The sequence below is a fragment of the Oncorhynchus clarkii genome, chromosome 19, assembly GCF_045791955.1.
Source record: "Oncorhynchus clarkii lewisi isolate Uvic-CL-2024 chromosome 19, UVic_Ocla_1.0, whole genome shotgun sequence".
Lineage (NCBI taxonomy): Eukaryota > Metazoa > Chordata > Actinopteri > Salmoniformes > Salmonidae > Oncorhynchus > Oncorhynchus clarkii.
This window is the reverse complement of record NC_092165.1, coordinates 35531594-35544548: the sequence shown is the minus strand read 5'-3', so window position 1 is coordinate 35544548 and position 12955 is coordinate 35531594. Positions and strand designations below refer to the sequence as shown.

Here is a 12955-nt window from a genome sequence, read left to right as displayed (position 1 = left end):
TCACCGTGCACTGCCACTTTAAGAGCGCATGAGCAGTAAGGAAGGAGAAAATAAAGAGAGCTCGTTCAGCTCTTTGGGGAGGGGCTCTTTGGTGGCGCGACAGTTTGATTGTGTGTGCTGTGCTGCAGAAGTTTTGTTTGTTTTCAGCGTGTGTAGTTTATAGAGTATTTAACTCAATCATCGGTGTAATCGCTCTAGGTCGTGGTTGTTTTCGTTTGGGACCACGCCCGTTATGGATCGCATGGATTAGTAGCAACATTGTTGCGAAGCTTTAACATACAAACCTTCGGACAGTCAGACAGTACACCTGCACGCCTGAAGACCACAGCTAAGATCTCTCTTGTTCTCTTTCTCTTTTTCTCTTCCCTCTATCGTTCCAGTGCTTTACCCTTCAACAGACTCTCTATTTTTCCAATGCACTTCCCATTGAAGTTCATTAGAGCTGGACTATTATTGCCCTGACAGAAGTATTTGGACATTTCAGTTAAAAGGGAGGTTGCTTGCAAATTGTGTATTGTTATGTGAACTGTATTGAGATGTACTAATGACATGTGGTCGAGAAGACTGGACATTTTTAAGGCCTTTGTTGTGTCGATGAACACCCCCCACATTCATACCCTTTGCACTCATCCACTAGAAATTAATACAGATTATTGCAAATCCTATGTTGATGACTGGGTTCGTTCTTGTATGAAGTTGCTGTTGAATTGCTATGCCATTATTAGTATTAGTATTATTGTATGAGGTATTCTTGTTTGGGTTACCCCTGTGCTGTGATGTGGGTTTTATATGGTGTGTATTCTCTTTTCTCTCCACTGGCTATCTGGTAAACAGGCTACACTCTAGGCAGTCTCTTCTGCTGATGTGTGTGGGTCTGGTAGTGGTTCTCTCTAGTCTACTCTTTTCCTTTCGGCATGGTTAATACCTGCCTGGCGCCCGAACAAAAGCTTTCTTTACCCCTCTCTAATAAATACCGCTACATATTTAATTGGAACAGTGATATATATGTGTTGAATTTCGCTATGTCCCATCCACAATGTGATATTTCAATAGTGGCTTCATTTCAGATTGTGACATTCACTCCCTCCAATGGTTGAGGTTTGCAATGTAATATTTCGTAGTAAATGATGGCCAACAGGATGTACTAAATACTGTTTATTACATCTGACCTCTTGTATTTCAATCTGCTTATACGTTCTAATCATGAAAATGAACATTTTACAACACAGATTTACATAGTCCATAAATCCCAAGTAGGATGAACTTCCGAGTGGTGCAGCTGTCTAAGGCACTGCATCTCAGTGCTAGAAGCATCACTACAGTCCCTGGTTTGATTCCAGGCTGTATCACAACCAGCTGTGATTGGGAGTCCCATAGGGCGGTGCACAATTGGCCCAGCATCGTTAGGGTTTGGCCGGGGTAGGCCGTCATTGTAAATAAGAATTTGTTCTTAACTGACTTGCCTAGTTAAACAAAACATTTAAATGATTTATTATACCTCACATGGAAAGATTTGAATAAATACATAAACTAGCTATGGCTATTATATTGTTTTGATGTTAATTTAATTTATTAATATACATGCATGATTTATTAAGAATGCACCAGTATAGTCATTATGGTATTACGTTTGTAATTCTAGAGAGAGAGTCTTAGTTGACCCAGTTGAATGAATCTCAAAGAAACAAAAACTCCTAGACTTATAATAGTGTAATTGCCATGTCACGCTGTAATGTGTTAGTACATACAAACATAAAGGGTGCATTCCTCTGCCTAGGCGTTGCTGATGCCTGCCAAATCTTAGAATGCCTGGATAGGTATTTAACGTATTAGCTAACCACATCGTATGTTATAACAATCTGTTAGTTGATGACACAGTCGTTGACGTGGCACTCAACCATTGGTTGATGCATGCAACATCTGAGCAGGGGAACAGCCTACTCTGGCACATGTTAAGGGACCCAGTTCTATTCTGGCTCGGGGTTCGTTATGGAATGCATAGCATGGCATTGAGTTGGAACAGCGTTTGCAAAACCAATGAAATTACTTGGTAGGAGGATAGGATACTGAGATACCTGTCTCATATAAGAGTATATTAGATAGGGAAGTGTTACTTTCTATTTGGACTGGTTACAACCCTTACCCTCATCATCAGATATATTATAAGTCTAGAAATAAGGCACAGATAGTTGAGAATACAGTGCATTTGGAAAGTACCCCTTGACTATTTCCACATTTGTTACGTTAGCCTTATTACGACATTTATTTAACACACAATACCACATAAAGACAAAGCGAAAGGTTTTTAGACATTTTTGCAAATGTAAAAAAACGCACAAAAAATACCTTATTTACATAAATATATAGACCATTTAACATGAGACTCAAAATTGAGCTCAGGTGCATCCTGTTTCCATTGATCATCCTTGTTTCTGCAAATTAATTGTAGTCCACCTGTGGTAAATTCAATTGACTGGACATCATTTGGAAAGGCACACACCTGTCTATATAAGGTCCCACAGTTGACAGTGCATGTCAGGAAAAGAAACCAAGCCATGAGGTCAAAGGAATTGTCCATAGAGCTTCAAGACAGGGTTGTGTCGAGGCAGATCTGGAGAAGGGTACCAAAACATTGCTGCAGCATTGAATGTCCCCAAGAACACAGTGGCCTCCATCATTCTTAAATGGAAGAAGTTTGGAACCACCAAGACTCTCCCTAGAGCTGGCCGCCCAGCCAAACTGAACAATCGGGGAGAAGGGCCTTGGTCAGGGAGGTGACCAAGAACCCGATGGTCACTGACAGAGTTCCTCTGTGAAGAAGGGAGAACCTTCCAGAAGGACAACAATCTCTGCAGCACATCACCAATGAAGCCATTAAGGTAGAGTGGCCAGACGGAAGCCACTCCTGAGTAAAAGGCACATGACAGCCCACTTGGAGTTTGCCAAAAAGCACCTAAAGGACTCTGACAATGAGAAACAAGATTCTCTGGTCTGATGAAACCAAGATCGAACTCTTTGGCCTGAATGCCAAGCATCACATCTGGAGGAAACCCGGCACCATCACTATGGTGAAGCATGGTGCTGGCAGCATCTTACCTTGTGAATGTTTTTCAGATGCAGGGACTGGGAGACTAGACAGGATCGAGGGAAAGATGAACGGAGAAAAGTGCGATCCTTGATTCTTTTTTAAAACTGCTCCAGAATGCTCAGGTCCTCAGACTGGGGCGAAGGTTCACCTTCCAACAGGACAACAACCCTAAGCACACAGCCAAGACAACGCAGGAGTGTCTCCGGGACAAGTCTCCTGAATGTCCTCGAGTGGCCCAGCCAGAGCCCGGACTTGAACCCGATTGAACATCTCTTGAGAGACCTGAAAATAGCTGTGCAGCGATGCTCCCAATCTTACCTGACAGAGCTTGAGAGGATCTGCAGAAAAGAATCGGAGGAACTTCCCAAATACAGGTGTGCCAAGCTTGTAGCTTCATACCCAAGAAGACTCAAGGCTGTAATCCATGCCAAAGGTGCTTCAACAAAGTACTGAGTGAAGGGTCTGTACTTATGTAACTGTGATATCTCCCTTTTTTATTTTTAATACATTTACAAACATTTCTACAAACCTGATTTTGCTTTTTCATTATGGGGTAATGTGTGTAGATTGAGGAGGGGGGAAAAAACAATTTAATCAATTTTAGAATAAAGCTGTAATGTAATAAATGTTGAAAAAGTCAAAAAGTCAAGGGGTCTGAATACTTTCCGAATGCACTGCATATACATTCAAATAGCATTGAGTACATAAAACACATTTGCGGTGCTTTTTAAAAGTCTGAAGGGATATTCTACAATGATCATTCCTCCATCTCTCCTCTTCTTTCCGGTATTGGAGGTAAATATTCCTCCTCTTCCTCTGGCGGAGGCACAGGGGGTGGGGTGGGGCACTTACTAAGCTTCCTGCTCACCCTGGCATACATTGGATTCCAGCCCCTGTCACTCAAACCATCCTCTACCTCCTCCACAAATGAGAGAGGGCTTGTCAGGTCAAGCCCCTCCCCTGGGACTGTGCCTGTAGTTTTTATTGGCTCATTGTCAGGCAGTGTGGTTGCGCTCAATTGCTGGACCAGTTCAGCTATGATCTCATAGTCTGGGCTTGCCAGGTCCGATGGCATTGTGACCATGGTTGTGTCATCGTCAGGCTGTGTGGTTGATTTGTGGACCAGTTCAGCTATGGTTTGATAGCCTGGGGTTGTCAGGTCCACTTCCACAGAGGGATCATCAGGTGTGAGCTCCCCAAAGATCTCATAGGTGTGCTCGGGTCGTACCCCCAGGGAAGGCCCCTGGTCCTCACCCTCCACCCGACCATCTTCTTCAAGCTGAGCGATAAAGTTAGAGCTGAATTCTGCAGGGGCCTCCAGGAGGTCAAGGTCATTCACGATGGGGATATTGAGGGGGTCAGTGTCATTCACAATGTGGATGTCGACAGGTTCAAGGCTGTTCACAATGGGGGCATCCACAGATGCAAGGGTGTCTATGATGAGGGGATCCACGATGGGGGCATCCAGCACCAGGGTGTGAAGAACATTCATGATGGGTGTGTCCATGGTGTCCCCTGAATAGACAGGTGGGGGTACGGACTCGAGGGGGCTGTCATCCTCCACCACGGATATCGGGGCTGGTATAGAGTGGAGCTCGGGTGTGAAGTTCAGGACGTCCCTCAGGTCACCTACAAGGTGAGAAAATAAGAAAATAATAGAGGAGAGTCACTTAACCTGAAGCTTAGCCAAAGAGAGATTGAGCCCCATTACTTTCTGCCTGTGGCTATGGAACCCTGACCTGTTCACCGGATGTGTTATCTTGTCCCGGACCTGCTGTTTTCGACTCTCTCGCTACCGCACCTGCTGTCTCTAACTCCGAATGATCGGCTATGAAAAGCCAACTGACATTTACTCCTGAGGTGCTGACCTGTTGCACCCTCTACAAGCCCTGTGATTATTATTATTCGACCCTGCTGGTCATCTATGAACGTTTGAACATCTTGGCCATGTACTGTTATAATCTCCACCCGGCACAGCTAGAAGAGGACTGGCAACCCCTCAGAGCCTGGTTCCTCTCTGGGTCTTCCCAGGTTCCTGCCTTTTTTACTAGCCACCGTGCTTCTACATCTGCATTGCTTGCTGTTTGGGGGTTTAGGCTGGATTCCTGTATAGCACTTTGTGACATCGGCTTATGTAAAAAGGGCTTTATAAATACATTTGATTTGATTGATTGGTTGATAGTTTGAGAAGTGCACATGGGTGATTTGAGGTAGCCTACTGATGTCGACGGTGGTGGGAAGGGAAGGAGACGTAGTCATCATGGCCACAGGGGTTCCGTTGGCCATCTGCAAGACACCTAGAGAATCACCTGCAGGACATCAAAACACACCTGTAATACTCACCCACTACTCACCAAACATGTGTGAAAGACACATGGGAGAAATGCGTAGGGAGATACAGAGAGCGTGATGAAGGCAGTACCTTGCTGATCTGGCGCCACCCTGCGGCTCCTCCCTGGTTTGAACCTGATACCATCCTGCTCAGCAGGAAGCTGCTCTGGGACACGGTCTTCAGGTATGTGACTGAAATCTAACCAGGGAGGAGATGAAAACAGAACACACACTGTAAGACAACCCTTCTAGCAGATCTAGAGGAAGGCTCGCTTACGGCTGAAATTATAAACACAGAGGTGTAACAGTTTGGTTTCCCACCTCTCTCGTTTTTTCTGATGTCATTGATCATGGGGTTCTCCCTGGCGGCCAGGGCGTCCTCCAACTTTACCTGTCAATCAAAAACACTCAGTTAATGACATCACAGTGTACTGGGTTCATCATTTCGCTGTCATTGGTCTCAAGACAAAGTACTCTCAAAAGGATTCCATCCACCACATCCCTCCCTCCCTTCTCTCTTCAACCCTTTGATCCATTCTACACCTTCCTTGCTTCCTCCCTTCCTCCGTATCTCACTACCTCCTCTCTTACTGACTTCTGTGTAACCCTGGTCAGGACATAGCTGCCGTCATTGTTGTTGCTTGTCTTGTCTCTCACCACTCTCATCAGCTGTGAATGGGTTCTCCCCACCTCCCCACCACCGTCCTGAAGCTCAAACGATTGCCTGTGGAACACAACACAAACTAGAGAATCCGAACAAGTACAACTGATGCTTACAGAATTTCAAAGAATTCGGGACACTCCCCAATATTCAACAACGCATGAAAAAGCATTTACTTTTAGAGTGAAGTGCACAAACAATATATGGTTCACCATTAGCTAAAGCATATCAGCAACAGTATCTATAAACTGTATATATAGTGATTATTTGCTGGTAACATACCTGTATTTATAGGTGTGTTCATGATATACTAGCACTCACACTTTGGTGCTATCAAATCACTGTTTGAAGGTGTTGGATTCTGGCATGAAATACACTTATTCATGTTACCAAACTAGAACCTATTGACTCCTTTACACATATAAGAAATGTACATGTCAAAACAAATCACAGTTTATCGGTCACATACACGTGATTAGCAGATGTTACGGTGGGTAAAGCGAAATATTTGCTCTTCTTGCTCTGACAGTGCTGTAATATCTAACAAATTACACAATTATATACCCAATACAGACAAATTAATGAATTAAGACTATATACATATATGGACGAGCGATGTCAGAGCATAATGGACTAAGATACAGTAGAATAGTATAGAATACAGTATATACATGTGAGATGAGCAATGCAAGATATGTAAACATTAAGTGACTAAGATAGTATAGAATACAGTATGAGATGAGTAATGCCAGATATGTAAATATTATTAAAGTGGCCAGTGATTTCTAGTCTATGCCTATAGGCAGCAGCCTCTAATGAGTTAGTGATGGCTGTTTATCAGTCTGATGGCCTATAGAAGCAGTTTTTCAGTCTCTCGGTCCCAGCTTTGATGCACCTGTACTGACCTCGCCTTCTGGATGATATCGGGGCGGTGGCTCGGGTGGTTGATGTCCTTGATTATGTTTTTGGACTTCCTGTGACATCGGGTGGTGTAGGTGTCCTGGAGGGCAGGTAGTTTGTCATCTGGAGAGCCTTGCGGTTGCGGGTAGTGCAGTTGCCGTACCAGATGGTGATACAGCACGGCAGGATGCTTTCAAATGTGCATCTGTAAAAGTTTGTGAGGGTTTTAGGTGACAAGCCAAATTTCTTTAGCCTCCTGAGGTTGAAGAGGCTCTGTTGCACCTTCACCACACTGTCTGCGTGGATGGTCCATTTCAGTTTGTCAATGATGTGTACGCCAAGGAACTTGAAGCTTTCCACCTTCTCCACTGCAGTCCCGTCAATGTAGATAAGAGAGTACCCTCTGCTGTTTCCTGAAGTCCAAGATCATCTCCTTTGTTATGTTGACGTTGAGTGAGAGGTTGTTTTCCAGGCACCACAGAGCCCTCACCTCCTCCCTGTAGACTGTCTTGTCATCGTTGGTAATCAAGCCCACTACTGTTGTGTCGTCTGCAAACTTGATGACTGAGTTGGCCACACAGTCATGGGTGAACAGGGAGTACAGGAGGGGGCTGAGTACGCACCCCTGTGGGGCCCCAGTGTTGAGGATTAGCAGAGTGGAGGTAATATTTCCTGCCTTCACCACCTGGGGGGCGGTGCGTCAGGAAGTCCAGGACCCAGTTGCACAGGGCGGTGTTCAGACCCAGGGCCTCAAGCTTAATGATGAGCTTGGAGGGCACTATGGTGTTGAATGCTGAGCTAGTCAATAAACAGCATTTTTACATAGATATTCCTCTTGTCCTGATGGGATAGGGCAGTGTGCAGAGTGATGGCGATTGCATCGTCTGTGGATCAATTGGGGCGGTAAGCAAATTAAAGTGGGTCTAGGGTGGCAGGTACGGGAGAGGTGATATGATCCTTGTCTAGTCTCTGAAAGCACTTCATAATGACAGAGGTGAGTGCTACGGGCGATAGTCATTAAGTTCAGTTACCGTTGCCTTCTTGGATACATTAACAATGGTAGCCATCTTGAAGCATGTGGGGACAGCAGACTGGGATAGGGAAAGATTGACTATGCCCGTAAACACACCAGCCAGCTGGTCTGCGCATGATCTGAGGACGCGGCTAGGAATGCCGTTGTGAGGGTTAAAACGTTTAAAAGTTTTACTCACGTCGGCCACAGAGAAGGAGAGCCCACAGTCCTTGGTAGCGGGCCGCGTCGGTTGCTCTGTGTTATCCTCGAAGCGTGAAAAGAATTTGTTTAGCCTGGCCGGAAGCAAGACGTTGGTCCCTGGTTAGGGTAGGTTTTAATAGTCACAGTGGGTACTACATCTCCTATACACTTCCTTATAAACTCAGTCACCGTGTCCGTGTATGCGTCTAGATTATTTTTGCAAGCTACCCGGAACATATCCCAGTCCACGTGATCAAAACAATCCTGAAGTGTGGATTCCGATTGGTCAGACCAGCGTTGAATAGTTCTTAGCACGGGTACTTCCTGTTTGAGTTCCTGCCTATAGCAAGGGAGGAGCAAGATGTAGTCGTGGTTCAGATTTGCCGAAAGGAGGGCGGGGGAGGAATTCCGGAAGTTTGAATAGCTATGGTCGAGAGTCTTAGCAGGGCAAGTAGTACAGTCGATATGTTGATAGAACTTCGGCAGCCTAGTCCTCAAAGTTGCTTTGTTAAAATTCCCAGCTACAATAAATGCAGCCTCAGGATATGTGGTTTCCAGTTTTCATAAAGTCCAGTGAAGCTCTTTGATGGCTGTCATGGTATCGGCTTCAGGAGGGATGTAAACGTCCGTGGTAATGACGGAGGATAATTATCTTGGGAGATAATATGGTCGGCATTTGATTGTGAGGTATTCAAGGATGGGTGAACAAAATTACTTGAGATCCTGTATGTTCCTTTAATTACACCATGAGTCGTTAATCATGAAACGCACCCCTCCGCCCATCTGCTTCCCAGAGAGATATTTATTCCTGTCTGCGTAATGTACGGAGAATCCTGTCGGCTTTACCGTCTCCGACAGAGTATCCCGAGAGAGCCATGTTTCCACGAAACAACGTATGTTACAGGCCCCAATGTCCCTCTGGAAAGAAATCCTTGCATTAGCGAGTAATATACTTGGAAGTGGTGGGTGGTGTGCGTGCCTCCTAAATCAAACCAGCAGGCTCACTTAAGTGCCTCTCCTCCACAGGCGATGTTTTTGGATCGGCCTCTGGAATAAGTTCAATTGCTCTGGGGAGAGTGAACAAAGTATCTGCTCCAGGGAAGTCGTATTCCTGGTCGTAATGCTGCTAGTTCTAGTGAGTTACCGCCGCTCAAATATCCAGTAGTCTGGGATTGAATCCCAGAACAACAGCAAAAGTATCTATATCCACAGTAAAACGAGTCCTATGTCGACATAACCTGAAAGGCCGCTCAGCAAGGAAGAAGCCACTGCTCCAAAACTGCCAGAAGAAAAGACAGACTACGGTTTTCAACTGCACATGGGGACAAAGATCGTACTTTTTGTCCTCTGGTCTGATGAATCAAAAATAGAACTGTTTGGCCATAATGACCATTATTATGTTTGGAGGAAAAAGGGGGAGGCTTGCAAGCCGAAGAACACCATCCCAACCATGAAGCACAGGGGTGGCAGCATCATGTTGTGGGGGTGCTTTGCTGCAGGAGGGACTGGTGCACTTCACAAAATAGATGGCTCATGAGGTAGGAAAAGTATGTGGATATATTGAAGCAACATCTCAAGACATCAGTCAGGAAGTCGCAAATTGGTCTTCAAACGGATAATGAACCCAAGCATACTTCCAAAGTTGTGGCAAAATGGCTCAAGCACAACAAAGTCAAGGTATTGGAGTGGTCATCACAAAGCCCTGACCTAAATCCTATAGAAAATGTGTGGTCAGAGGAGGTCTACAAACCTGACTCAGTTACACCAGCTCTGTCAGGAGGAATGGGCCAAAATTCACCCAACTTATTGTGGGAAGCTTGTGGAAGGCTACCCAAAACATTTGACCCAAGTTAAACAATTTAAAGGCAATGCTACCAAATACTAATTGAGTGTATGTAAACTTCTGACCCACTGGGAATGTGATGAAATAAATAATAGCTGAAATAAATCATTCTCTCTACTATTATTCTGAAATATCACATTCTTAAAATAAAGTGGTGATCCCAACTGACCTAAAACTGGGAACTTTTACTAGGATTAAATGTCAGGAATTGTGAAAAACTGAGTTTAAATGTATTTGGCTAAGGTGTGCGCAAACTTCCAACTTCAACTGTATATATTCTCATATGTGTGTTCTGCTGTAGCCTACATTGATTTATTTTACTTGAACTCGGACTCGGGAGAGACGAAGGTCAAGAGCTATGCGTCCTTCCAAACACTACCCTGCCAAGCCGCACTGCTCGCTTAACCCGGAAGCCAGCCGCACCAATATGTAGGAGGAAACAACATCTAGCTGCCACAAGGAGTCGCTAGAGCATAATGGGACTTGGAAATCCAGGCCGGCTAAACCCTCCCCTAACCCGGACGACGCTGGGCCAATTGTGCGCCGGCCTCATGGGTCTCCCGGTCACAGCAGGCTGTGACACAGCCTGGGGTTGAACCCAGGGCTGTAGTGACGCCTTATGCCGCTGCGCCACTCAGGAAGCCTTTAAGGTCAACAGTTGAAGAGAGAAGACACTGCTGAGATGTGGGCCATAGGGGCCCACCTCAAATACCATCTGATCAAAGTCCTATCTCATACACAATTCCACGCCAAAGAGGGTCCTAGACTTAGGCAGGGCCATGACAATACCAGTAAGAGGAACCGACCGAGTTTCTGCCAAACAACAGAAAAGGTGTGTTTATCTTGGACATACAAGGAGGGGACTCCTAGTCGTAAGTATTGTATATGCTTGTGTGACTTGTGTCTGCAGATGAAGCACCCAGTGGGCGAATAAACTTGGTTGAAGCTTTTTCTAGTCATCCGTTTGAGTTTTTACTCTGTTTGTTCAGAACCTTACAAAAGTATGTATATTCTCTCTTGCTCGGAAAAGAAAGATTGAGAGTGAAGAGTGTCTGAGTGATTCACCGGTGGGGTCGGCCTGTACATTATGTACGGTATTTGAAGTGTGTCGTTTCGTAATGTAGAGAGAGGAGAAGAGAGAGTCATATGCCTCATACCACAGGAATTACCGACGCCACCAAACCTGAACGTTCTGTCTGTCTGGAATGTGTGTGTGTGTGTGTGTGTGTGTGTGTGTGCGTGCGTTTGAGATAGACAGACATATTTTGGTTTATGATTATCTACAAGACAAAAGACAATACGACATTCAAAGACAATGTCTCAGGTGTAGAGTATCATGACATTGATCAAGCATACATTGATAATGATCCATAAGTACACTCAAATCAAAATCAAACTTTATTTGCCACATGCGCCGAATACAGCAAGTGTAGACTTTATGTGAATTGCTTACTTACAAGCCCTTAACCAACAGTGCAGTTCAAGAAGAAGAAGAAAATGTTTACCAAGTAGACTAAATAAAAAGTAATAATAAAAAGTAACACAATAAGAGTAACAATAACGAGGCTATATACATGGGGCACCGGTACCGAGTCAGTGTGCGGGGGTACAGAATCATAAAACACGGGACGAGATGTTAAAAACTGTCCATTGTGCCAATAGATGGAATGCACTCGCATGAGATTTGCCGTGATGTTGACAGAGTGGCATGGGAGGTTTATTTCTTAGACTGGGTTAAGATGTCAATTTTGGGACACATCCTCAGTAGTGTGCCTTCGAATCAGTGGGTGTTTCGGCCTTTAATCACTAAACACTCTCATCAAAGGTGGCCAGCTAAAGGGTGATCAAGCCTTAGCTTGTGTCCCATGCCCAATTAAGATGTCCCACGGGACTATGCAAGGCAGGGGCGTCCTCTTCCCTGAGCCAGTCCTACAGCTGACCGCATACCTCAAGTTGGAGGGATCTGAATTGGGTTCTCAGGTGGGGGTGGGGGGTCATGAAGTTATAGCCCAGCAAGGGTCCTTCCGTTTGATCCAGATCCACTGGCTGCCTCTTTCAGCTGCTTGAGAAACTGCTCTGGCGGTCTGCCGCAGAGCCTGTCCATGGATTCCAAGTTCTTTCAGCAACCTGATGGTGGAAGAAGCCACGAATCCTCTGCATCCCACTTCAACTGGCCAGACTTTTGCATTCCAGCCACGCTGAGTTGCGTCTGCTGCCAACTCTGTGTAACGCAGTTTCTTACGCTCGTAGGCCTCTTCAACAGAGTTTTCCCACGGGACTGTGAGCTCTATGATGTACACAGCCTTTCGTGAAGGGGACCAGAGTACCATGTCTGGCCTAAGGTTGGTAGAAGCAATCTCAGGTGGAAAAATTAGTTGCTGGCCAATATCGACAAGCATCTTCCAGTCCCGGGCCATGGCTAGGTGTCCAGTTTCTGGCTTTGTAGGAGGATACATGGGCCTTTTCTGTCCCTCCCGGATGAATGTTGTTGTTTTGACGGGATTGCTTGTTTTTGGAGGTAATGAATTGGTTGCACTCCTCTTGGTCTCAAGTGCTGCAGCCAGGCTCTTGAGGACCTGATTGTGCCTCCAGGTGTAGCGGCCTTGTGAGAGGCTGGTCTTGCAACCTGTCATTATATGCCTGAGAGTCGCTGGAGCTGGGCAGAGGGGGCAGGTCGAGTCCTCGCCATACCATTGATGTAGATTTTTTGGTGATGGAAGCACATCATAAACAGCTCTTATGATGAAGCTGATGTTGCTTGCCTCCATTTGCCAAAGCTCACTCCAGTTGATCTTTCTCCTCTCCAGGCCTTCCCACTGCGTCCATTGCCCTTGTTTAGCAAGAGAGACAGCCTTTGCACTTCTTGCAGTCTCCTCCTGTCTGCGCACCTCCTCGACCACCAGCTTCCTGCGTTCAGAT

At 45.5% G+C, this 12955-nt stretch overlaps 1 protein-coding gene across 1 annotated transcript; it reads right to left on the bottom strand.

Annotated features, from left to right (window-relative positions):
- Positions 1-1144: 1144 nt before the first annotated feature.
- On the bottom strand, positions 1145-12453 carry LOC139374467 (uncharacterized). The gene is made up of 7 exons (XM_071115496.1): positions 12164-12453; positions 8192-8257; positions 6077-6143; positions 5741-5810; positions 5511-5618; positions 5308-5397; positions 1145-4717 (listed from the first exon to the last, which is right to left on the bottom strand). Exons 1-7 carry the CDS (start codon positions 12451-12453, stop codon positions 3846-3848), a joined length of 1563 nt encoding a protein of 520 aa, XP_070971597.1. The 3' UTR covers positions 1145-3845.
- Between the last annotated feature and the right edge of the window lie 502 nt (positions 12454-12955).

Coding starts and splice junctions, on each gene's coding strand:
- LOC139374467 (XM_071115496.1), bottom strand. CDS start 12,453: ATGGCCCGGGACTGGAAGATGCTTGTCGATATTGGCCAGCAACTAATT. Junction 5,619..5,740: donor CATCAGAAAAAACGAGAGAG/GTGGGAAACCAA, acceptor CTCCCTGGTTAG/ATTTCAGTCACATACCTGAA. Junction 4,718..5,307: donor TCCCACCACCGTCGACATCA/GTAGGCTACCTC, acceptor CTCACCTTGTAG/GTGACCTGAGGGACGTCCTG.